The sequence below is a fragment of the Henckelia pumila genome, chromosome 4, assembly GCF_033568475.1.
Source record: "Henckelia pumila isolate YLH828 chromosome 4, ASM3356847v2, whole genome shotgun sequence".
NCBI classification, from domain to species: Eukaryota; Viridiplantae; Streptophyta; class Magnoliopsida; order Lamiales; family Gesneriaceae; genus Henckelia; species Henckelia pumila.
In genome coordinates this window covers 90,385,058-90,411,328 of record NC_133123.1, presented here as the reverse complement: position 1 = coordinate 90,411,328, position 26,271 = coordinate 90,385,058, and the positions used below count along the sequence as shown (strand labels likewise).

Sequence of the window (26,271 nt, the reverse complement as noted above, 5' to 3'; positions counted from 1 at the left end):
TTAGAAAATAAAATTAATCGCAAGTTCAAAAGATTGAAGAAAATATTGTGCACAATTTGGAAACCATTTTGGAAACAAATTAGAAGCTGTACAGAAGGACAGAATCGGAAGCTCCGATGTCAGTTCGGAAGCTTTGATGAATATTTGCCATTATTTAATCTTTGGAATTTAGTTCGGAACCTTCGATGGCCTGTTCGGAAGCTCCGATTGCAGATCGGAAGCCCCGATCTTGATAAGTTAATATTTTAATACATTTATTTAATTTATTTTTTTCTTGAGTAAATGAAATTTTAATTGTTAAATTTTTGTTTGTGGCTGGTAATAATTTTTTTTCATGCCGTATAGGTTCGATCGAGCGAGATGAGTTGAAATGATGGAAAAATAAAGGTTTTCGAATAGTTTCGGTACCCCTGCGTCACCTGACCGAGTATCTCGAAACGAAAGAAGAAAGGAAAGGAAATTGATGGATTAAATGCCGCGAGATGCTGAAGGTATTAAGTCTTGAATTGTGCAAGAATTGTGATTGGGCTGTGACGTGCAAAGTAAACAAAGAATTTTAACAAGTGAAGTCATGTCCAGCCCAAGCCCGATAATATGGACGACCCACACAACTTAAGGGCTGAATGTGATTGGAATGGAAAAAAGTCTAGAAACCCACTATATATATATTTCTTTTCACGTACAGAAGAGGGGAGGATTTTGACAGATTTTTTGCGGCACACTTTTAGATTTCTGAAGAAGAAGGGCAGTACACGAAGCATAGCAGAAAGAGGAGAAGAACACAGCGGCAGCAAGGATCGAGATCAAGAGAGGAGGAGAAGATTAACACGGCAATTTCAGAAGTTTGTGTGCGCCGTACAGGAGAAGAGAAATTCCAGCAGCGCATCAGGAAGCAAAGCCAAGAAGAGCACGCACGGAGCAGATCTATCTCTAGAGTTTTCTGCTACCACTTTCAGATTTCGGAGAAGGAATCATCGATCGGAATCGTTACTCTTATCTCTAAACTTTGTTCTTGAATTTTAGTTTGGATTGAATATGCTCAAATTGTTGAGAAATATTTTTGAACATATTTTATTTAATATGATTATGAACTAAGTTTTGTTTATTAAGATTAGGAAATCCGTTGCTTGAACCTATTGTTTGATTATTGATTATTGATTGAGTCCTAAAATTCTTGATTGCATATTTTATTGGTTTTAATGCTTTCAAAGGTTAGCTACCTTTGAATGATTTTGTGTACTATAATTGAGATCGAGAGATGAAATTGTGGTATGATATTATAATTTATGTCGTGTATTTAGATTGAGATCGAGAGATAAAATCAAATACATGTGTGATAGCTATAGATTATTTTAATCAAAGGTTAGTGGTTTTCATGAATCTTGAATGCGGTATTGTTTGTTAAACAAGTGAACGAGAATTACTTGTTACAATTCAATATTAGGTTTGATATAGCTCGAGAGAGTATATTAAATAAATTAGGAGAACCCGTCACCTTAGGAATAGATGAAATTTCAATTATAAATAATATGATAATTTTAGGGGATTGCAACGGTGAACCGAAATTTTGATAATTTTCTCCTATTGAATTTTTCCTTGCTAGATTTAATTTTTTTTTGTTGGAATTTGAGTTTTTATATTGTTTTTTTTATTTTATTTTAGTTTATTAAATTATTCAGCCATTCTTCGTAGGTTAAATATAGTTTAAATAATTTTATTTTATATTTGTTAGTTAGTCCTGGTGAAACGATAACCTTTATTTTCTCTCTATACTAAAACTTGACAGTCGTACACTTGCGGATTAATTCGTGCTGATATATTAAATTGGTTCATTGATATTTATACTATTTTTGAGTTTAAAGAAAAGTACGGTCAAGTTTTTGGCGCCGTTGCCGGGGTCTTATTCTTAGCAATATCATAAGAGATTGTTTTACTGTAGTTTAGCCATTATTTTTGTTTATTTCAGTTCTGAATTTTTTTTTAAAAAACATTCTTGCGCGAGCTTATATTTTTTCTTATTTATTCTTGCAGGAATTTGTTTTATAGTGGATGCGAAGTTGTGAGGTGCAAGAACTTGTGCCTTTTGATCCAGAAATTGAAAGAACTTTTCATAGGAGGCGAAGAGAAACTCGAGAATCAATGGCAGAAGAAACTGAGGAGCCAGCTGCTATACAGATGATGGACTACGTACAACCCATTGTTCTTGGCAATACGTCTAGCATCACAAAGCCAAGAGTTCAAGCTAATACTTTCGAGATCAAGCCAGCAATCATTCAGATGATTCAGACATCAGTGCAATTCGGAGGCTCTGCAACTGATGATCCTAATGCTCATATTGCGAATTTTCTGGAGCTTTGTGACACTTTTAAGCAAAATGGCGTTACTGACGACGCTATCAGATTACGTTTATTTCCATTTTCTTTACGTGATAAAGCTAAATCTTGGTTAAATTCTTTTCCTACAGAGTCAATAACTACTTGGGAGATGATGACAAAAGCTTTTCTATCCAAATATTTCCCACCCTCTAAGACTGCAAAAATGAGGAATGATATCACCAACTTTGTGCAGCATGATACTGAGACTTTATACGAGGCATGGGAGCGTTTCAAGGAGTTGTTGAGGAGATGCCTACACCATGGACTGCCTGTCTGGATTCAGGTACAAACATTTTATAATGGTTTATTTTTTGCTAATCGTTCCACAATCGATTCAGCTTCAGGAGGTACTATCATGAGAAAAACACCGGAAGAGGCATATGAACTACTGAAAGATATAGCATCACACACCTACTAGTGGCAGTCATATAGGAATATTCCAAAGAGACCAGCTGGAGTTCATCAAATTGATGAGTTCACGGCTATTTCTGCACAGTTGGAAGCTCTGAACAAGAAAATAGATAGTATGAGTGTGACAACAATGCAGGTTCAGATGATCACATGCAATCTATGTGGGGGGAATCATCATAGCACTGAGTGTCAAGTTGGAAATCCATTTCAGCCAGCTAAGAATGCAAATTATGTTGGAAACAGGCCACCGAACAACACTTACTCGAATACCTACAATCCAGGATGGAAGAATCACCCAAACTTCTCATGGTCTAACCAAAATCAGAATCTGAATCAGCAGAATGTCGTGAGACCGCCACCTGGATTTGCACAGCAAGACAAGAAGCCGAGTTTGGAGGATTTGATGACCAATTTCATATCATCTACTGAGACTAGACTTCAAAATCAAGATGCTTCTATTAGGAATTTGGAGACTCAATTGGGACAGTTGGCTAACATCATTGCTGGAAGAACTCAAGGAACTTTGCCAAGTGATACTGAAAGGAATCCTAAGGAGCAAGCGAAGGCTATAACACTCAAGAGTGGAAAAGAGATTGGATTAGAGACTGGCAAGGAGGACAAGAATGAACACGAGAATGAGGAGAGAGAAAAAGGTAAGTACTCTATCACTACACCTAGCACACCACCGAAGCAAGTATCCCTCCCCCATTTCCTGCAACATTGAAAAAGGCAAAGGTAGATGCTAGTTTTGCTAAGTTTCTTGAGGTTTTTAAGAAATTTCATATTAATATTCCATTTGCTGATGCTTTACTTCAAATGCCTAGTTATGCTAAATTTTTTAAGAATATTTTATCAAATAAGAGGAAATTGGAGGAATATTAAACTGTGAATTTGACTGAGGAGTTCTATGCAATTGTTCAAAATAAATTACCTCCAAAGTTAAAAGACCCTGGGAGTTTTTTCATACCTTGCACCATTGGTTCTATTTCATTTCCTAAAGTTTTATGTGATTTAGATGCAAAAAATAATTTGATGCCTCTTTCTATTTTTAGGCGCTTGGGATTGGGTGAGCCAAAGCCTACTACAGTGTCTCTACAATTGGCGGATAGATCCATCACATATCCACGAGGAATTATCGAGGATGTTCTAGTCAAAGTGGATAAATTCATTTTCTCAGTGGATTTTCTTGTGTTAGACATGGAGGAAGACTTGGACATTCCATTGATTTTGTGTAGTAGCCCGTACCCTAATTGAGTAATTAAAGGATTAATGCTAATTAATTGAATTGGGTATCGGACAGATCGAAAGCTCCGAAGCACGATCGGAAGCTTCGAACAGGATCGGAAGCTCCGATGAGCGATCGGAGGTACCGATGTTATTACGTCAGGCATGACGTGTGGTTGGATCGGAAGCTCCGATCAGGACCGGAAGCTCCGATCACCCCTATCCGGAGTTAACAAGTGGTATTTTGACACGTGGCAGATCAGGATATTCGGAAGCTCCGATGGTAGGATCGGACGTTCCGATCGTTGTCTATAAATAGAAGGCCGAGGCTTCACTTTCATTTGTCAATTCCGAGTTCTCCTTTCCATTCTAGTCCTTTTGAAGCTGTTCTAGTCTTCTTAGGCTTGGTCCGGAGGTCAGCGAGGCGTTCGGTAGTCGTAGCGGAGTTGTGCCCAAGTTCTGGAGGCATCGACATCAAAGGGCTAACGACGGACGAAGGTATAGCTTTTGCTTCCTATAAATATTTAGGAGTATGCAATAGCTTAGTTAAGGCTTTTAGAGCACTTTAATGATAGTAGTATCATTTGGCAGTGTAGAGCAGACTATAGGCGTGGACCTAGAGTTGGTAGAGCTTGCTCTGTATTGAGGTACGAAAGTACTGTTCGAGATATCCTGACTGAGTATGCATGTATTATGTGATTGCATGATTTATATGCCATGATATTATGCTACATTCATTTGCATCTTGCTGTATCTCTTTCGAGATGTTTGTTAGTAGGGTTGTACCCTATCCTGTTAGTGGATGGACTTCCATCGATTTGGGTCCGGCGTATCCATAGTTATCTCGGTATGGGAGCCACCTCCTGAAGCGACGGCACAGCGTGCTACATACCAGGGCCCGGTCTATCTCTGTTATCTGATCCTTGACCTCGAGTCTATAGGGAGTTCACTTTGCATGCATGTATACTCATACTCTCGTGCTGAGCGTTTTATGCTCACGTCTCGTACTCTGTATTTTCTGGACACCCTATTCCATGGGGCAGGTTTGCGATTGGACGAGGAGGGTGGATCCAGGAGGGGCTAGTCAGTGGTTGGCCAGCTGGAGTTTCGCTTAGGTTTTATTACTGTTGTTTTGGGTTTATACAGCTATTCGATTTGGTTGTATATTATTGGATAAATTACAGATTCCTTTACTTGGGATTGTAAACTATTTATGGTTTCCGCAGTTTTATTTTGATTTCTGTTTAATTAAGTAAATTTCATGCCTAAGTTCTGTTTAGTAGGTGATCCGGGTAAGGGTCACTACATTTATGGTATCAGAGCATGCAAAAGAATTCTTGGGATTTAGTCTCATCTTGAGGTATTTTTGTAGATGTCAAATCGTTACGACCAGAGTTCTCATGGCAGTGTTGGTGGGCGTTGGGGTGATGCCGACCGGGAGCCTCGTCGAGAACAGCGTCATCGTCACCATGACGACGAAAGTTTCACTGTGCGTCGATTCTTAGCTATGGGTCCTAAGCCCTTGGTTGGAGGTGAGTCTCCGGAGGATGCGGAGAACTGGTTAGACCGCATGGAGATGACTTTTCAGACTTTCCAATGCACCAAGGAGCAGAAGGTGGAGACCCTTGGCTATCTTCTAGATGGGCATGCGCGCAGGTGGTGGAGGTTTACTTCTGCACCTTTTGTTGCGGCGAGAGGAGTGGCCACCTGGGCCGAGTTCCGCACAGCTTTCCAAAAGCGGTATTTTCCTCCTGCACTCCGACAGTCGAAGGCAGGCGAGCTACTGAGTCTGCGACAGGGAGCCATGTCTATCGATGAGTATCAGCAGAGGTTCTTTGATCTGCTATCCTATTGCCCCGAGATTGCTGATAGCTCAGAGATGAAGTATAATCTGTTCCTTCAGGGCCTTAACCCTGAGATCCATGACCGTATGGCGGTTGGCGACGACATGTCCTATGAGGGTTTGGTGAGCTATTGTCACCAGGCAGAGGACAGCATTCGGCGGAACAGGTCTTTCCCTCAGTCGAGGCCTGCTAGTTCTTTGGGTCCCCGTGCCCAAACTTTCAAGAAGTCTGGATCTTCTTCTTCCTCTGGTTCTGGAGGTGTTGTCCGTTACGGTAAGAAGGACAAGTGTGATCACTGTGGGAAGAACCATCCATCCGACAAGTGCCATAGAGCTTCTGGAGCTTGTTTCCATTGTGGAGAGACTGGTCATATCCGGAGGGATTGTCCACTGTCTGGGGGAGGCGGTTCTGGTTCTGGTTCAGGTTCAGGATCGGGTTCTCAGGCCACCGTACAGCAGAGGTCGCAGGGACAATCTGCTGGGAGTTCTCATTTGAGGCCACGAGCTTTTGGCCAGGTGTTTGCCCTAAGACATGATCAGGCTGTGGAGGAGAATGAGAAAGTCATCGCAGGTACATTTCTGCTTTATGGTATACCAGCTCTTGTACTTATTGACACTGGTGCATCTCATTCCTTCATTTCTGCACGTTTTGTTAAGAGGCATAAGTTACCATGCATTGCACTAGACGTAGTGATGTCTGTTTCTACTCCGACGGGCCAATCTGCTTTGGCTAAGCGTCTAGTAATGGGTTGCCCTTTAGAGTTCGAAGGGAACATTCTGTTAGCGAATCTCATGGTCCTAGCGATGGACGACTTTGATTGCATTCTAGGAATAGATATGTTGACTACCTATCGAGCTTCAGTGGACTGCTATCAGAGATTAGTATGCTTTCATCCGGAGGGGAGTGAGAGCTGGTTTTTCTATGGTGAGGGAGCGCGACCCCCGATGCCTTTGGTATCAGCTTTGAGAGCCTGTCGAGCTCTAGAGTCTGGCGGGGAAAGTTACCTTATCTATGCAGTTGATTTGTCCGCTGAGAGTATTGGGATAGAAAGCATTCCTGTTGTGGATCAATTTCTAGATGTGTTTCCTGATGAGATTCCGGGTTTTCCTCCTGCTAGGGAAGTCGAGTTTGGCATAGAGTTGATGCCGGGTACTTCGCCTATTTCTAGAGCACCGTATCGTCTGGCTCCGTCAGAGATGCGTGAGTTGAAGAATCAGCTACAGGATCTTTTGAACAAGGGGTACATTCGTCCTAGTGTGTCTCCTTGGGGAGCTCCTGTTCTCTTCGTGAAGAAGAAGGATGGGTCGATGCGGTTGTGCATTGACTATCGGCAGCTGAATCGAGTCACTGTGAAGAACAAGTATCCGTTGCCTCGTATTGATGACTTGTTCGATCAGCTGCAGGGCACATCAGTTTACTCCAAGATTGACTTGAGATCTGGGTATCATCAGTTGAGAGTCCGTGATCAGGATGTAGCCAAGACTGCATTCCGTACTCGCTATGGGCATTACGAGTTCCTAGTGATGCCATTTGGTTTGACTAATGCGCCGGCTATATTCATGGATTTGATGAACCGTGTCTTCAGAGAGTACTTGGACAAGTTTGTCGTGGTCTTCATTGACGACATCTTGGTGTATTCGCGTAATACGAAAGAGCATGTTTCTCACATGCGGTTGGTACTGCAGACTCTTCGAGATGAGAAGTTGTACGCCAAGCTGAGCAAGTGTGAGTTCTGGATGGATAGAGTGGTCTTTCTCGGCCATATCATATCCAGGGAGGGGATTTCTGTTGATCCAAGCAAGATTGAAGCGGTACTTAATTGGTCGCGTCCGACGACAGTTGCTGAAATCCATAGTTTTCTGGGTCTAGCAGGGTATTATCGTCGCTTCATTCTGAACTTCTCTCAGTTAGCTCGACCGTTGATGCAGCTTACCCGCAAGGGTGTGGATTTCGAGTGGTCCTCCGAGTGCGAGGATAATTTCCGTGAGCTTCGACGGCGGTTGACTTCTGCGCCGGTGTTGGCATTACCGTCAGGATCTGGAGGGTTTGTAGTTTACACGGATGCTTCTCTTCAGGGGTTAGGCTGTGTCCTGACTAAGAATGAGCATGTGATCGCATACGCTTCTAGACAGCTGAAGCTTCACGAGGACAACTACCCAGTCCATGATTTGGAGTTAGCAGCCATTGTGTTTGCTTTGAAGATCTGGCGTCATTATCTGTATGGCGAGAAATTTGAGATCTTCACCGACCATAAGAGTCTCAAGTATTTGTTCACTCAGGCAGAGTTGAACATGAGGCAGAGACGTTGGATGGACTTGCTTAAGGACTATGATTGCGAGATTAAGTACCATCCGAGAGCTGCTAACCTCACCGCTGATGCTTTGAGTCGCAAGGTGCGACTATCCGCACTTCAGACTTGTTCGATGTCTAGTGCGATCAGTGACTGTTGCACTTCAGGTTATACCTTCAAGCATAAGAAAGGTATGCAGAGTATCCAGATGTTTGCGATATTATCTGAGCCAGCCTTGTATTCGCGGATCCGAGATGCTCAGATGTCTGATTCGAAGACCCAGCGTTTAGCTCGTCTAGCTAACGAGGGTAGCTCGTCTGGATTTCATTATCAGTCAGATGGCTTTCTGTGTTTGTCTGGTAGGCTTGTGATTCCGCAGGATGAAGAATTGCGAGAGGAGATTTTGTCTCAGGCGCATCGCACTAAGTTGAATATTCATCCTGGGAGCAACAAGATGTACAAGGATCTACGTACTCGTTTCTGGTGGAAGGGAATGAAACGCAGTGTTTATCAGTTTGTTTCGAGATGTTTGGTGTGTCAACAGGTCAAGGCAGAGCACCGACGACCTGGAGGATTGCTTCACAGTCTGCCTATTCCTGAATGGAAATGGGAGTTTATCACAATGGACTTTGTGACCCATTTGCCGGTATCCCCGAAGAACTGTGATGCTATCTGGGTTGTGGTGGACCGACTCACCAAGTAAGCGCATTTCATTGCCTATAGCCGAGAGTACTCTGTGGACCGCATGGCACGGATGTACATTCAGGAGATCGTCCGACTTCATGGAGTGCCTGTGAGCATTGTCACTGATCGGGACCCCAGGTTTACTTCAAGATTCTGGGGGAGTGTTCAGGGTGCGATGAGTACTACTCTCAGTTTGAGTACTGCCTATCATCCGGAGACTGATGGTCAGTCAGAGCGCACTATCCATACGTTAGAGGATATGCTTAGAGCGTGCGTCATGGATTTTGGTTCAGCCTGGCAGGATCATTTGTCGTTGATCGAGTTCGCTTACAACAACAGCTATCATACTAGTATTGGGATGGCACCTTTTGAGGCGTTGTATGGGCGATGTTGTCGTACTCCACTCTTCTGGGAAGAAGTGGGGGAGAGACAGGCTGAGGGACCGGAGTTTATCCAGCAGGCGATAGATATTGTTGATCAAATCAAGCAACGGATTAAGACTGCACAGGATCGTCAGGCCAGCTATGCTAATATCAAGCGTAGGCCTTTGCAGTTCGAGGTCGGGGAGAAAGTGTTTCTGAGAGTGTCACCTTTCCGCAAGATTCTCAGATTTGGCCTTAAGGGCAAGTTGTCTCCCAGATTTATCGGTCCGTTTGAGATCTTGGAGAGCATTGGCGATTTGGCTTATCGACTAGCTTTGCCACCGCATCTATCCGGTATTCACAACGTGTTCCACGTATCTCTGTTGCGATGGTATGTGGTGGATGAATCTCATATTCTGCAGCGGTCTGAGGTTCAGGTAGACATGGATTTGACTTATGTTGAGAAACCTCTTCGTCTCCTGGATTTTAAGGATAAGGTTTTACGGAACAAAGTCATTCCTTTGGTTTTAGTCCAATGGCAGCGCCGAGGCACTGAGGAAGCTACTTGGGAGCTCGAGGACAGGATGCGTAAAGACCATCCTGAGTTGTTTTGATTTCATTCTTTAAGATGTATTCAGTTGCAAACTCTGTAAACGTTTGATTTGAATAAAGAATGTTTTTGATTTCTGTATTTGCATTCGGTACTTAAGATCTGATTTCGAGGACGAAATATCTTAAGTGGGGGAGAATGTAGTAGCCCGTACCCTCATTGAGTAATTAAAGGATTAATGCTAATTAATTGAATTGGGTATCGGACGGATCGGAAGCTTTGAAGGCACGATCGGAAGCTCCAAACAGGATCGGAAGCTCCGATGAGCGATCGGAGGTACCGATGTTATTACGTCAGGCATGACGTGTGGTTGGATCGGAAGCTCCGATCAGGACCGGAAGCTCCGATCACCCCTATCCGGAGTCAACAAGTGGTATTTTGACACGTGGCAGATCAGGATCTTCGGAAGCTCCGATGGTAGGATCGGACGTTCCGATCGAGGTTCGGACGTTCCGATCAAGGATCGGAAGTTCCGATCGTTGTCTATAAATAGAAGGCCGAGGCTTCACTTTCATTTACCAATTTCGAGTTCTCCTTTCCATTATAGTCCTTTTGAAGCTGTTCTAGTCTTCTTAGGCTTGGTCCGGAGGTCAGCGAGGCGTCCGGTAGTCGTAGCGGAGTTGTGCCCAAGTTCTGGAGGCATCGACATCAAAGGGCTAACGACGAACGAAGGTATAGCTTTTGCTTCCTATAAATATTTAGGAGTATGCAATAGCTTAGTTAAGGCTTTTAGAGCACTTTAATGATAGTAGTATCATTTGGCAGTATAGAGCAGACTATAGGCATGGACCTAGAGTTGGTAGAGCTTGCTCTGTATTGAGGTACGAAAGTACTGTTCGAGATATCCTGACTGAGTATGCATGTATTATGTGATTGCATGATTTATATGCCATGATATTATGCTACATTCATTTGCATCTTGCTGTATCTCTTTCGAGATGTTTGTTAGTAGGGTTGTACCCTATCCTGTTAGTGGATGGACTTCCATCGATTTGGGTCCGGCGTATCCACAGTTATCTCGGTATGGGAGCCACCTCCTGAAGCGACGGCACAGCGTGCTACATACCAGGGCCCGGTCTGTCTCTGTTATCTGATCCTTGACCTCGAGTCTATAGGGAGTTCACTTTGCATGCATGTATACTCATACTCTCGTGCTGAGCGTTTTATGCTCACGTCTCGTACTCTGTATTTTCTGGACACCCTATTCCATGGGGCAGGTTTGCGATTGGACGAGGAGGGTGGATCCAGGAGGGGCTAGTCAGTGGTTGGCCAGCTGGAGTTTCGATTAGGTTTTATTACTATTGTTTTGGGTTTATACAGCTATTCGATTTGGTTGTATATTATTGGATAAATTACAGATTCCTTTACTTGGGATTGTAAACTATTTATGGTTTCCGCAATTTTATTCTGATTTCTGTTTAATTAAGTAAATTGCATGCCTAAGTTCTGTTTAGTAGGTGATCCGGGTAAGGGTCACTACATTTTGGGACGACCATTCTTAGCTACTGGGAAAGCACTTATTGATGTCCAAATGGGGAAGTTGATCCTCCGAGTGGGAGAGGATCAAGTCACTTTTAATGTTTTTAAAGCTTTAAAACCCACACAATGAGCACATGTGTTTTAGTATTGATGTTATTGATGCTTTGTCTGCTGAATTTTTGCGAGGTTCATATAAGGAATTTTTGGAGGGATGTCTAATGAATCCAAAAGGCAAGGATGAGCACGACGAGGAGAAGAGTGAAATAATTGCACAGCTGAATGCTAATCCTCCTTACAAATGACGTTAAAGTGGAAATCTTGGAGAGTTGGGGCAAGATATCAAGCCACAAAAGCCATCGATTGAAGATCCACCAACTCTTGAGCTTAAACCTTTACCTTCTCATCTCAAGTATGCTTATTTAAATTCTGAAAATTCTTTGCCAGTGATTATTTCCTCATCTTTGAAAGGAACAAATGAGAAAAATCTCTTGAGGATCCTTAGATAGCACAAGAAGGCATTTGGATGGAAGATAGAGGACATCAAGGGGATTAGTCCTTCAATTTGCATGCACAAAATTCTGATAGAGGAAAAATACAACCCTGTGGTACAGCCACAAAGATGCCTCAACCCAAAGATGCAAGAAGTGGTAAAAACTGAAGTTATTAAGCTATTGGACGCAGGTATTATCTATCCCATTTCTGATAGTTTGTGGGTAAGTCCAGTCCAATGTGTGCCCAAGAAAGGAGGTATGACTGTTGTTACTAATAAAAATAATGAGCTGATTCCTACTATAACAGTAACTGGATGGAGAGTATGCATAGATTATAGGAGATTGAATTGTAACGACCCAAAATTATCTTAATGGACTTTATTTGAGATAATCAGAGATTTTAGAAGTCGAGGGCCGATTCGATTTTGATCAGGTACTAGAATGCAATTTTTGGAATTTTCAGGGACTAAAACGCAATTTTGGGATTTGTTATATATTTAAGAGGCAATTGATTTCTTTTTCCACTCCAACCTCTTCCCCTCCACCGCCTCAGTGAGACCCCATTTCTAATCCTCTAATATCGAATAATTAAACATAATCGAAAACATTAAGCCGCGGAAAACGAATCAAAATTAATATTATTATTATTTTTTAGAGCCTCACGCGCGCGCAAGCTACGCGAGCAGAGGCTCGCGGAGATGCTCGCGCCCGCGCGGGCAAAATCTCCCAAGCCTCTTCAATCTCCTCGCGCGCGCGCGAGGTGATTCCTCGCCCGCGCGCAGGCAAAATGGGCAAAGGGGTCGAGGAGCCTGCAAAAACAACCAACAAGGCAATTCTAAACATTCCAAGTTCAAACATAATACAAATCAATATTTAGAACATGCCAAATCTAGGTTCTGCCCAAAATACAATAACCAGTCGAGTTTTATAAATGAGTTCCACCGACTCAACAAAACTAATACAATTTCAAATAGACTCGACCCTACGACACGGAGTTTCACTTCTATCAATCTCACCCCAAGATAACCAGGACGACTCGGTCCAGCTCCTGATCCTCCTGTTGCCAAGTTACACATACTAAACAAAGACAACAGCCGGAATAATTATAATTTCTAAGTAAAAGAGACAAAGCATGCATATCAAATAATATATCGAACGCGATATATGAACTAACCAAACAATATTTCCAATAGCATGTCAATAAATCCAAATCAATTGCATAAAGTGCAATGCATGTCTTTAAAACAAGGATTATCAAGTCTGGATAATCACAAGGTAAAAGTTCTCTTTTCCCAATTGGGATCCCGAGGACAAAATATCACCAACACACCGACTCTCCCGATCGAGGTGGACGGTGCATATTTTTCTCATCTAGACTCTGGGCACATATAGAGAGTGTTTCTCGACAATTGGTAAAAATCTGCTAACCAATGTCACTCAACTATAGTCCACAGAACATCTAACTCTTCTGGGCCTCTCTTGCCCGCAAAACAAAGGTAATTGGCTCAATATGAATGCAATGCAAATCAAAATTCATTCAACTGATTCCAGTAAAATAAATAACATATAATTCAAGAATCATGCAAGTATGTGATTTTTCCTAGGACACTCGAATCATTCCGGATTCGAGTTAATCGTCCTATACCATTCCAAAGTCGTATTTTACCTCTTCTTTGATTGACGTAGCTGAAATACGGACAAGCTACAAGTACAAAAAAGGCTCAATCAAATATCATTCGATTCAAGTCAAATAATAAAGTAACCTCGATATCAAACCTCGATCAATTCGTCAATGATTCGAATTCTGTAATTTCTGGACTCCAAAATCTGTAACTGAATCTGAAAGGAGATATAAAAGAATTCCAATGTCAATCCATCCAAATCAACAATTCAAACTCAATTTCAACTCCTAAATCCAAAATCTCATCAATATAAACGATTGATATTCCAAAACTCAAACTGGCGGCATAACGGCTATAACTGATCAAATCGGAAATACAGACAGTATAATATCAATCCAATAAACTCAAATCAACTATCAAACCCAAAAATGGCTCAAACCCAACAAATCTCCAAAACCCAAATTTCGAATAATCTTCCAAAAATCAAAACAATTCCGAACGACGCTCAAATTCAAAACTGACTGAGAATAAACGATCAGAACTCTGCCAAGAATAACATACTCGAAACTCAGTCGATTCTAACAACATCTAAAAAACAAAACGTATCTGATCGGAGAAATACTTACGGTATAACGGAGCTCTCGCTGCCGTGATCGCTAATCTGCCTTCAGAATTAAATTCCAACGGACGGATCGACCGAAAATCGAAATCACAAAGCTTGGAATGGGTTTGGGGCGTCGTCTATGGAGGAGAGAGGCGAGGGAGAGAGGAAGAAGAAGGAGAGGGAATGGAGAAGAAAAGTCAAAAGCCCATTAAATATCTAACAATCTCCATTTTTGCATTTTAGTCCCTGAAAAATCCAAAATTTGCAAAAAGGATCCTGATCAAAATCAAGTCGGCTCTTGAACTCTGAAATCTCCGATTTACTCAATTAAGCTCAATTAATATAAATTCGGAGCGTTACAATTCTCCCCCTCTAAAAATAGATTTCGTCCTCGAAATCAAAACGGTTCAATCTCATAAGAACTAGATAGAGTCAAGACTGCAATAAAGATTCTTCTCTCAGGACTAACCCTGAATTTGCTGCTCCAAACAAACTCTGTTCTTCTAACTGCTTCTTCAAATCCGTAGCAAATTCACTGCACTAATACAAACTGAAACGGTTTGTCTCAGAACTGTTCTGATTCAGGTCGAAACTCTGAATTAGTCATCTCAAGCAATTTGTCATCTCAACAAATCCGGCCTCATCAGTTAAAGAGCTAAAGAAATTCTGATATAGTAACCCAACAACAAGGATTCGGTGATAATCCGCATCAAAAGACGGAAAACACTACGTGAAAACCAGAAAGAGACGGAATAAACAAGTCTGTAGGAAATATCGCCCATCATCTCCGGACTCTAATGATATTCAAACAATCTCAGAGACTATTTATCTCTCTTCTCATCTCTGACAAATCTTTCTGAAACTCGGAGTCTTCCGAAATATTCGATCTTTCCGACCAAAATAAAAAAATTCTGCATCTAAAATCTGAATACTCCGACCGCTTAGTCCAAGTCATCTTCATTCTTGACACAAAATCATCAACTGATCAAAACCTCGAAACAATTCTAGTCCCAAAACATGTGATTCAAAAGAAGAACCATCCCAATACAATGAAGGTTTTCAATTATGCTCGTACAACTCGTCAAAAGATTCCATCCAGATAATCATCTGATAGTTTTTGTTGTACAAGAACTTCATAAAAGTTAGCGACACTCGTCAGCTAGCGCAAGAGTCAAGCACCATGCTTCAGATTTTCCCCTCCCGGGATCAGAGAGTTTCAATATCTTCCTCTCATTCGAACCATGGACCTTCAGGATCGGTACCATGATTTACCAAGTCTGGTTAAGGTTGAGCTTAAGAAAGGGCATCGACTGCTCATACAAAAACTTTTCCTAAACAAGAGGCAAACCTCTAATCCATATCATCTGTTCTGGCTGTCCGTCATTCTGAGGATAATCACTGAACTCAGGTGTACTAGAATAACAAAAGTCTCTTCGAAGATTATACCAAAAGAAAGGCCATAACCAAGATCTCTATCTAAAATGACCAAATTCGACATTCAATCAATCTGACAAAAGTTCTGATAGAAACACTAACATCTGATCATGTCTGAGAACCATTCTGTAGGGAATACAATAGCAGATTCATCAATTGGTCAATCAAACTCGGATGGCAATTCAAACTCAGACTGACCGGTAGCTCTGCAACAACACCTGTCGAAAGTTCCCAATTCTATTCTGAAATAATAAACTGTACCACCGAAATCAGATCTCTCTCTCAGCTACCAGCTGTGGACAGTCCAGATTATCAGTAGTTATTCTTTAAACTTACTTCTGCATCTGTTCTGAAAAGATCAATCCCTCAATTCTCTGAATATCTGTCTGTCATCTGAAAGAATACTGAATAACTCAAAAGTGCCGATCTCTAGATACTCTGCTTTTTCAAAACATCTGACGTAACAAAACAATTACTCCCAACATAAGATCTCGGCACTGAACTGAAACTCAAACTGTAACCCAATCTAAATTTCTTCAACGAATTCTCATACCTGCTTCAAACTCAAAATCGAAACTGTATCAATCGTTACTCTAAGAGAATTATCAATAGTAGATAAAATAAAAACATATCTTTCGGCTTAGAGCAATAGCTGCTGCATTCGATATCCCCGGAATGAAAAGATTCCAATCAGAAATTCCTCAGTACTTTTAATCATCTTCTCTTTCTTATACTCAGTCTGTACGGAAAATTATTACTACAGCTACCAACATCAGGGAAGATTACGGAAATTTCCTCATAAGAAAAGCGATACAGATCTTCTAATCAATAAGATCGCGACGAGATCAAAGTCCAGATTCAGACATTGAGTCTCGAGCGTCTTCAGCTGTCTCGATGCTCAGGATAATAAATGATTCTTCCAAACAAGAATAAACCTCAAATCTCAATAAGAAAAAGTGCAAAGCACCGTAAGGTATGCAATACAGAAGAATAAAGAATTCTGAAGCGCTGGTCAATCTCTTATTCAAATTTATAAGAACTGGTCTCATAAGATTAAGTCCAGACATAAGAATATATCCTGCTGAGTAATCGGCTTTACGAACGATAAGAATTTCTCACAGAATCTGCGATAGGACTCAAACATCTTCAAATTCTAGGTAAAGACGTCGATACAGATCAATTCATTTTGTGCCGGTCGTGAGGTGATCAACAGAAATTCCACCTCCAGATAACATGGTTGATAAGAACACCTCAAACCAATCAAAATTCCGTCGGTAAAATAGCGTATCACTGCTCGGCTTGAAATCAGCGATCATCAACCAAGAATCTAAAAGATCAGCACAACTCTTCAAACGGATGAGAAATCCACCGATCGAATACTTACGAATTCATTTAACATCTCTGATAGATTGAGTTCAAAGGGTCTATAAAACTAAATACGAGTTTACAATTCAAACGGTACTACAACAGAATCAAAGCGGCCATACCTCATTCCGAATCCACTCTTCCATACCTCTTTCTTACTACTCTCAAATAACGATGTCTGATCTCAAGTCGTTACTGAAATTAACTTCATAAATCAGAGGCAATCCCGGCATCTCATCTGGCAATACTAGCAAACTCTCTAACCACTGATTTATCAACCAATTCGGGCTAGATTCTAAGACATCAACTGTATACAAAGAGAATTCCTCCATACAATTCTGAAATCAAGCGATCATACAACAGACAAAAGCAACTATGGAATGCAAAAGCTCAAAAGGCAGAGGATGCATCATAGTAATATCCTCAGTTAAGAACAAGGAGCGTAACAGAACTATCAGAATAAGAGCATAAAATCATACTCAACAATTACCTGTTGTGTCATCATCGGGTGCAACCCAAGTCTGCGGATCCTCATGGAGAGAAAGATTCAACGTCTGTTGAGTCAGAGGTTGATTCATGATCGAAGAGCCTCTAGGCCGATTCTCGTGCGGCGGTTGAAATGAGGGAACTACACGAGCTTGTCCCTCCTGTTGAACCATCGGTCTAAAAGAACTCCCCGACTGAGACCCCCTGGTATAACGCTGAGGACATCTCCTAGCAAAGTGTCCTGGCAGATGGCAGATATTGCAGCATCCAGAAATCCGAAGGCAATGCTCACTGAGGTGTTGACCTCCACAGTTATTGCAAGATACACCGGAAGATCCTGAACTATGTCCGGAACCAGACTGTTTCGATCCGAGGAGCTGGAAGAACTACTCCCATACTTCTTGAATGACCGTCCTCTCGGTTGAAAATTATCTCTAGTGGTACTCCCTCTATACACGGTCGGTTTTTGGAACGGAATCTGCCTAAGAAATTTGGCTTTGAACAAACTCCACAAAACAACCAAACCTTGATTCTCTAATGCCTTCTTCCTAGAAATCCACCAAATTTTGGCAGTCCCTTGTAGTTGGTACATAACTAACCAAATTCTACGGTCATCATTGTATTCAAGAGAATCAAATAACTGGTCGATTTGTTCTAACCAATTCACACATTCCACTGCACTCTCTGAACTTCTTAGGGTTGGGGGTTGAAAGGTCTAGAACCTCATCAACAAGGCTTCCATCGGTGTTGGAGTAACGTCCATTCTTCGGTTGTAGAACAACCTCATTCAATCGAATTTCGATACGAAATGTTCCTGTTCAAAAATTTATCGAGGAACGCATATTTCAAATTCGAGAGCATTAGGACACAACATCTCAATCTCAACTCAATCATCTAGTGTCCATAATCTCTATTCAATAATTTTCTTCTATCTCAGAAATATTCAGTTGCAATTGAGAAACAATTACAGTTTATATTCCAGATAATTCATGCTTCACAAATTAAACCACAAAATCATGCAGTCCAAATAATATTCACGTAATAAAGCATGCTCACATGGTATTTAAACAAACAATTAAATAACTCAATCACATGCGAGAATTCAATTCATGCAAACTCGATCTACCTTGCTCACTCTAATTCAGTCCAAGAAACTTATCGCTCTGATACCACTTAATGTGAGACCCCGTTTCTAATCCTCTAATATTGAATAATTAAACATAATCGAACACAATAAACCGCGGAAAACGAATCAAAATTTTTTTTTTTTTAGAGCCTCGCGCGCGCGCAGGCTACGCGAGCAGAGGCTCGCGCGCGCGCGCGCGGGCAAAATCTCCCGAGGGGTCGAGGAGCCTGCAAAAACAACCAACAAGGCAATTCTAAACATTCCATGTTCAAACATAATACAAATCAATATTTAGAACATGTCAAATCTAGGTTCTGCCCAAAATACAATAACCAGTCATGTTTTATAAATGAGTTCCACCGACTCAACAAAACTAATACAATTTCAAATAGACTCGACCCTACGACACGGAGTCTCACTTCTATCAATCTCACCCCAAGCTAACCAGGACGACTCAGTCCAGCTCCTGATCCTCCTGTTGCCAAGTTACACATACAAAACAAAGACAACAACCGGAATAATCCGATTAGAAATATAATTTCAATGTAAAAAAGACAAACCATGCATATAAAATAATATATCGAACGCGATATATGAACTAACCAAACAATAGTTCCAATAGCATGTCAATAACTCCAAATCAATTGCATAAAGTGCAATGCATGTCTTTGAAACAAGGATTATCAAGTCTGGATAATCACAAGGTAAAAGTTCTCTTTTCTCAATTGGGATCCCGAGGACAAAATATAACCAACACACCGACTCTCCCGATCGAGGTGGACTGTGCATATTTTTCTCATATAGACTCTGGGCACATATAGAAAGTGTTTCTCGACAATTGGTAAAAATCTGCTAACCAATGTCACTCAACTATAGTCCACAGAACATCTAACTCTTCTGGGCCTCTCTTGCCCGCAAAACAAAGGTAATTGGCTCAATATGAATACAATGCAAATCAAAACTCATTCAACTGATTCCAGTAAAATAAATAACATATAATTCAAGAAGCATGCAAGTATGTGATTTTCCCTACGACACTCGAATCATTCCGGATTCGAGTTAATCGTCCTATACCATTCCAAATTCGTCTTTTACCTCTTCTTTGATTGACGTAGTTGAAATACGGACAAGCTACAAGCACAAAAAAGGCTCAATCAAACATCATTTGATTCAAGTCAAATAATAAAGTAACCTCGATGTCAAACCTCGATCAATTCGTCAACGATTCGAATTCTATAATTTCTGGACTCCAAAATCTGTAACTGAATTTGAAAGGAGATATAAAAGAATTCCAATGTCAATCCATCCAAATCAACCATTCAAACTCAATTTCAACTCCTAAATCCAAAATCTCATCAATATAAACGATTGATATTCCAAAACTCAAACTGGCGGCATAACGGCTATAACTGATCAAACCGGAAATACAGACAGTATAATATCAATCCAATAAACTCAAATCAACTATCAAACCCAAAAATGGCTCAAACCCAACAAATCTCCAAAACCCAAATTTCGAATAATCTTCCAAAAATCAAAACAATTCCGAACGACGCTCAAATTCAAAACTGACTGAGAATAAACGATCAGAACTCTGCCAAGAATAACATACTCGAAACTCAGTCGATTCTAACAACATCCGAAAAACAAAACGTATCTGATCGGAGAAATACTTACGGTATAACGGAGCTCTCGCTGCCGTGATCGCTAATCTTCCTTCAGAATTAAATTCCAACGGACGGATCGATCGGAAATCGAAATCACAAAGCTTGGAATGGGTTTGGGGCGTCATCTATGGAGGAGAGAGGCGAGGGAGAGAGGAAGAAGAAGGAGAGGGAATGGAGAAGAAAAGTCAAAAGCCCATTAAATATCTAACAATCTCCATTTTTGCATTTTAGTCCCTAAAAAATTCAAAATTTGCAAAAAGGATCCTGATCAAAATCAATTCGGCTCTTGAACTCTGAAATCTCCGATTAACTCAATTAAGCTCAATTAAGATAAATTCGGGGCGTTACAGCCTTCCATTTTTGATCGATCCATCCGATAAAATTGATTTCTGATTGGATATCTACGATCACAGCGACGAGTGCTCCGTTTGGAAGTAAGTATATCTTAATTCTGAGAAGTTTGAATTTTTGGACGTTGTTAGAATTGATTTATATTCGGAGAGGATGATTATGAGATAGTTGTGATAGTATATCTAAGACGGTTCGAAGATCTAACGACGATCGGAATTGATATGAATTTTCTAGTTATTTTCAAAAATTGGAGTTTTAAGATGTGTTGGGATTGGATTGGAATTGATATGAATTGATTGAATTGAGTTTATTGAAATGATATATTGCTGTCTGCATTTCCGGTTTGATCAGTTTATAGTTGTTGTGCCGTCAGTTTGAGTTTTGGATATCGTTTCGATGTTTTGATCGTATCGAGTTTGATTGAGCTTTTGATGTCGATATTGATCCTTATGACTTCTTCTGATAGCTTGAAATGAAGTCAGCAGAGTTGTGATATAACAGCTTTGGTCAGTTTGGAAGATTGAAGTCGGTACAATATCGATTTTCTTTTTATCGATTGAAGAAGTTGATTGAGTTTTGAATGAGTTTGATTGGATATTGACTATTATCCTTGCTATTTGATTTCAGATTGAAGTACCTTCGAAGCGAATAAGGTAAAAGACGACTTAGAATTGAATGGAACGATTAACTCAAATTAGACTGGATTCGAGTGTTCCAAAGAAATCACATACTTGCATGATTGAATGCTTATTTGAAATCATGATTGAATGCTTACTTGAAATCATGATTGAATGCTTATTTGAATTGATTATTGAATTTATGATTGAATGCATGAGATGACATATGCATTCATATTGAGCCGAATGATTATTCATTTTGAATTAGACGATCTGGTGATTATAGTTGAGTGGCCTTGTAGGCGAATTACTACATGTGCGGAAATAACTCTCTATAATGCTCCGGAGTCTAGAGGATTAAAATTTGCCTCTTCCACCTCGAGAGGGTAGTCGGTGTTATTGTTGGATATTTTAACCTCGGGATCCCAAACCGAAGAAAGAAAGAAAGAAGAATTCCATTTGATTATCTGAGTCTGATAATCCAGAAGTTTTACAGACATGCATATCATTTTAATTCAGTACTTGAATGAATTACTTGAATTATATCTGAAGTTGATATACGAGGTGAATTGATGCATATCATGTTTGATATGTTTATTTGATATAGCATGCTGTCTCTTTTACTAGGAATTGTATTCTCACCGGATTATCCGGCTATTGTCTTGTTTTTGTATGTGTGCATGGCAACAGGTGGGGCAGGACCGAGTCAAAGACGACAAGGATAGATTGAGATCGAAGATTAGAAGTGAGACTTCGGTTTAGAACGGAAGAGCATGTCAATCTAGTCTTTTGTTTTAGGTTGTATTTGTGTCGAACCTAGAACCGATGCATGGTCTCTTCGACGAAGAAATGTATAACTCTAGAAGTACCATGTATGTTGAATGATGTTTAAGCATGGTTGCATGTTGTTGTTTATGAATTACGATCATCTAGATTGAGTTGAATTGATGATTGGAATAGAAGTGCATGTTCTGAATTTTCAGATTTTCTGGGCAGACCATGCGCTCGATCGCACGAGTTCGTGGGATCGAGCGCGGCCCCTTTTTATTTGAGGCAGCGAGTTGCGCAGGAGGGCGCGCTCGATTGCATGAACTCCTGCGATCGAGCGCGGCACCTCTACTTTTCCGGCAGGGACATGGAATAAATGGCGCGCTCGATCGCACGAACTCATGCGATCGAGCGCGACACTGTTCACAAGAATTTTTTTTTATTTTAATATCCTACCGGGCTTTGATTATCGATGTTTGCTAATATTATCTTAAGATTAGATGATTAGAATCGGGGTCTCACATTAAGTGGTATCAGAGAGATAAGTTTCTTGATTTTATTTTTAGAAGTGAGCGGGGTAGATTGAGTCCGCTTGAATTTAATTCCTCGCATGTGATTGATTAATTATATGATTGAAGAATATGCGAGCATGCATTATGATTGAGAATTATTTGAATTACTTGAATTTGTGATTTAAATTTTAAAGCATGAATTAATTGAGATACAAACTATTTCGGGTTACTTGTTGCATTAAATACTCTTGAGATCGAATGAGTATGTCGAGCTGAGGTTGTTGGACACCGGATAGATGTATTTGAGATGTTGTGTCCTAATCCTCTTGAATCAAATTTTCTACTCGACAAGTTTTGAACAGGATTCAACTAGTAGCAAATCCGATTGTACAGAATTGTTCTGTGACTGGACTGATGGATTTCACTCCGACACTGATGGAAGCATTACTGATGAGATTTTAGTCTGTTAACCCTTCAACTCTGAGGAGTTCTGAGAATGAGTATGGGTGTGAAAGCTGATTAGAAGAGATCGATCAGTTGTTTGATTCTTTATACTACACCGACGAATGAATTAAGTTAGTTGGTTACCAACTGCAAGACATTGCGAAACGTTGGTGGATATCAAAGAAGAAAGCCTTAGAGAAACAAGGTTTGGTCGTTTCGTAGAGTTTGTTAAATCCGAGTTTCTGCGACAGACTTTAGTACTTGCTTTTACCAAGGATTCACAGACTCTAACTGCTCCTGACGATGACGAAGCAGGTAACTGTTTGATTTTAGTCTTTCGAATCTTTTGCTGTTAGATATTGATGCAACTTTTCTTCTTGTGGAGAAGTGAGATTGATGCTTCCTACTGAACAGTACTATATTCGGTTATCAGTTTTTGATTATATTATCGATGTAGTATATTAACCGAGTACAGGGCAACCGAGGTTGATTTCAGATTGTTGCCAGATTTGGATCCGAGATGATAGACGAATGGATTTTTCCTCCGGTAAGAATTCTTGAATTAAGAATTCCTTCTTGTAATTTGTCGATTACCGTTTGTTATAGAAAGGTGCGGAGGAATGTTTGAGGTATGCAGATGATGTCTTCAATCAGCCATGTTGATTGATTCAACAGAGTTGTTGAGTTTGCTGATGTTGTTCTAGTTGAGATTCTAGATTTGCCTCCGAGTGAGAGGATGAGTTCAGTATTAATTTTAGATCAGACATCATCAACTGATAATCTGAATGGAAGAGGTTTCAGAGATCGAATTCGAAATGAGGTACGACCGATTTGAATTTTAATCGTACAGATTGAAATGGGAATTGGATCTGCAATGTTTATGAGTCCTTTGAACCAAATCTTTCAGAGATTTATAGATGAGTTCTTGAGTATTCTTATCGATGAATTTCTTATCCTTCGAAGAGCCGTATTGATCTTTCAGATTCTTTAAGAATTGTTCGCAGATTTTCATGCCGATCAATTATGCTATTCTTCTGACGTCTGAATCTTGTTGAGACCGAGTTGTCTTTTCCTCGATCTTTTCTCTAAGAAGATGGAATTTTATTGAACACCTCAAGACTGGAGCTGTTGTGAATTGATCTGGATTGACGTCCTTATTTGAAATTTAAAGATTCTTGAATTTAGCAAATTCTATCGCGAATCCTTTGAGAATTCTTATTGTTGGGAAGACGTTTACTCAACAGATTATGTTCTTCTGTTTAGATTGTATCTTTGAGACCAGTTCTTATTGAATTGAAGGAGAGATTGATCAGTACCTCAATATTATTGATTCTTCGGCATTGATGACCTTTCGGTGCTTTGTACTCCTTCTTATTGAAAGTTGAGACTTATTCTTGTTCAGAAGAACTCCTTGTTATCTTGAGCATCGAAGAAGTTGAAGACGCTCGAGATGCAATGTTAGTTTCCGATTTGAGTCTCACAGAGATCTTATTTCTTGGAAGATCTAGCATCATTTTATTTGCTTGGAAGATTTCAGTAATCTGTTCTAATCTTGGAAGATAGAAGTTTTGATTGTCGCAGTCCGAACTGATTATGAGTTGGGAGAGAGAGTTTTAGAGGATGAATTATCTGACTGTGAATTCTAATGTTATTCGGAGAATTGATTGTGGCAGCTAAGAATTTAAGCTGAACGATCTGTTCTTATTTTTATCTACTTCAGTTTTCCTCTTTGACAGATGATTGCTGCACTTCTGACAGATTCTGGAACAGATGGAACGTTTGTCTTGACTACTTCATTCGACTTCGAACCAAAGTTGATTGAGAAGATTGAGAACGCTTTGGAATCTGATTCGACCTTTCAGAATCCGATGAAGATAGATCTGTTCTGAGTATAATCTGAGTTTCAGGTTTTTATTGATGCCTTATTAGCGAATAACTTTTGTTGTGCCAGATGTTTAGGTTTGAGACAGAGTATCAGGAGATTGGCACTTTGAAGTCCATTCAGTGTTCTTCCAAATGATCGGAAGATGTTTGATGAATTGAGGAATGAGATCGAATAGAGGACGAGGAAGCATGAGGTTCGAAGTATGGCTTCTGATGTTTTGAACTGTCAGCAGTCAGAGAGAGAACGATCCGATTATCTGTTGTACAGTCTATTCTGATTCAGTGTGGAATTGAGATGATAATTCGATGATTTTCGTAGCAAGACTTCCTTGTTGAGTCCGAGATGAGATGTTAATTGAGTCTCGTTGAACGAGGGACGGAATACTTCATTAAGAATTCTCGATTCTAAGAATTCTTGATTTTTTGTTGAATGACTGTTGTTACAAAATAGTATGAACGAACTCTCAAAGCTTTATAGTTGATGTATTGGATTGTAACCTGAACTGGTTGATGTGCCAGTGGTTATTGAACGACTGAAGTTGTTCAGAATGAACTTTTAGATTGGTCCCGATTGTCAGAATGAGTTTGACACTGAATGGGGATCCAATTTTTATCTACAGGGGGTTCGTGAAGTGAGCTTTCTCAGAATCATTTGCGAAATGAGGTAAGACCATTTTGAACTTTGAACAGGCCGTTTGATTTGAAGAATAATCCTTTATTGTTGAAGAATTTTCTGTTGACCGAATCTCTCAGAAGTATTAGTTGAAATTAGGAATTGTTATTGATGAATTTCTTGTTTTCTGGTTATGAGAATTGTACTGATCGTACAGAGCTTTCGACAATCTTTTCAGAATTGTACGCCGATCAGTTGTAGACTAATCTCGATGTTTGAAATTCTGATTGGACCGAATGAATTTCTTCGATCTTATTATTTGATGATGGAATTTCTGATTTGAATCTTTTTAACTGAAGGAGTAAATGCAGCAACTGATGTTTCGAACCAAAGAATTTATCCTTATATTATCTACTGTCTGTTTTGATTGGTAAATTGAGGAAATCCGTTACAGTTTTCTGTTCAGAATGATTTGATGAAGAATAGAGGATTGATATCTTGTCAGAGGTTGTCAGATGTCATGAATTGCCGAAGTCTGTCAGTCTAGTCAGAGATCCTTGATGTAATTGTTTTTCGGCATAGACTTAGAAGAGACTTTTTATTGTTGATTCAATTTGTTTAGATTTGATACCCTCAGAACGACGTACAACTAGATTAGATGAATCGAACTTTAGAGGAATTGCCATGAGTTGTAGTGCTCGACTTAGCACTAGTTGGCAGAATTCTTGATTCTTGTGGGGACTTCGTTCAACGACAGCGATCAGATGATTTATTGAAAGAACCTCTCTAGAAGTTGTACGAGGAGAGATGAAGATTTCTTTCATTTTCGAGATGAACTTTCTTTGTCATATGAGTTAGAACGAAAGATGATTCGAATTGTGACAGAAATTAGAAGGATTTTTCTGACGAGGATGAGTTGACTTTTGATAGACGGATGGAGTGTTGATGAATTAATCGACTAGAGTTTCTGACTTTCTCTATTTGTTGAGATGCTGAACTGATTGAGAC

At 40.1% G+C, this 26,271-nt stretch overlaps 1 protein-coding gene and 1 non-coding gene across 4 annotated transcripts; one reads left to right on the top strand and one right to left on the bottom strand.

Annotated features, from left to right (window-relative positions):
• Positions 1-712: 712 nt before the first annotated feature.
• LOC140866300 (uncharacterized) lies at positions 713-21,929 on the top strand. 3 transcript variants are annotated; one of them, XM_073271269.1, is made up of 6 exons: positions 713-986; positions 2,032-2,658; positions 3,030-3,439; positions 3,839-4,508; positions 4,602-4,657; positions 5,054-5,323. In XM_073271269.1, exons 2-4 carry the CDS (start codon positions 2,636-2,638, stop codon positions 3,934-3,936), a joined length of 531 nt encoding a protein of 176 aa, XP_073127370.1. In that variant the 5' UTR covers positions 713-986; positions 2,032-2,635; the 3' UTR covers positions 3,937-4,508; positions 4,602-4,657; positions 5,054-5,323. The 3 variants fall into 3 exon arrangements, with proteins under 3 accessions (XP_073127370.1, XP_073127369.1, XP_073127368.1); XM_073271268.1 differs by having other exon boundaries at positions 2,032-3,439; XM_073271267.1 differs by lacking the exons at positions 3,030-3,439; positions 3,839-4,508; positions 4,602-4,657; positions 5,054-5,323 and adding an exon at positions 21,733-21,929.
• On the bottom strand, positions 2,536-2,642 carry LOC140869865 (small nucleolar RNA R71). The gene has a single exon (XR_012146856.1). It is a non-coding gene; the product is annotated as a small nucleolar RNA R71 (small nucleolar RNA).
• Positions 21,930-26,271: the final 4,342 nt, after the last annotated feature.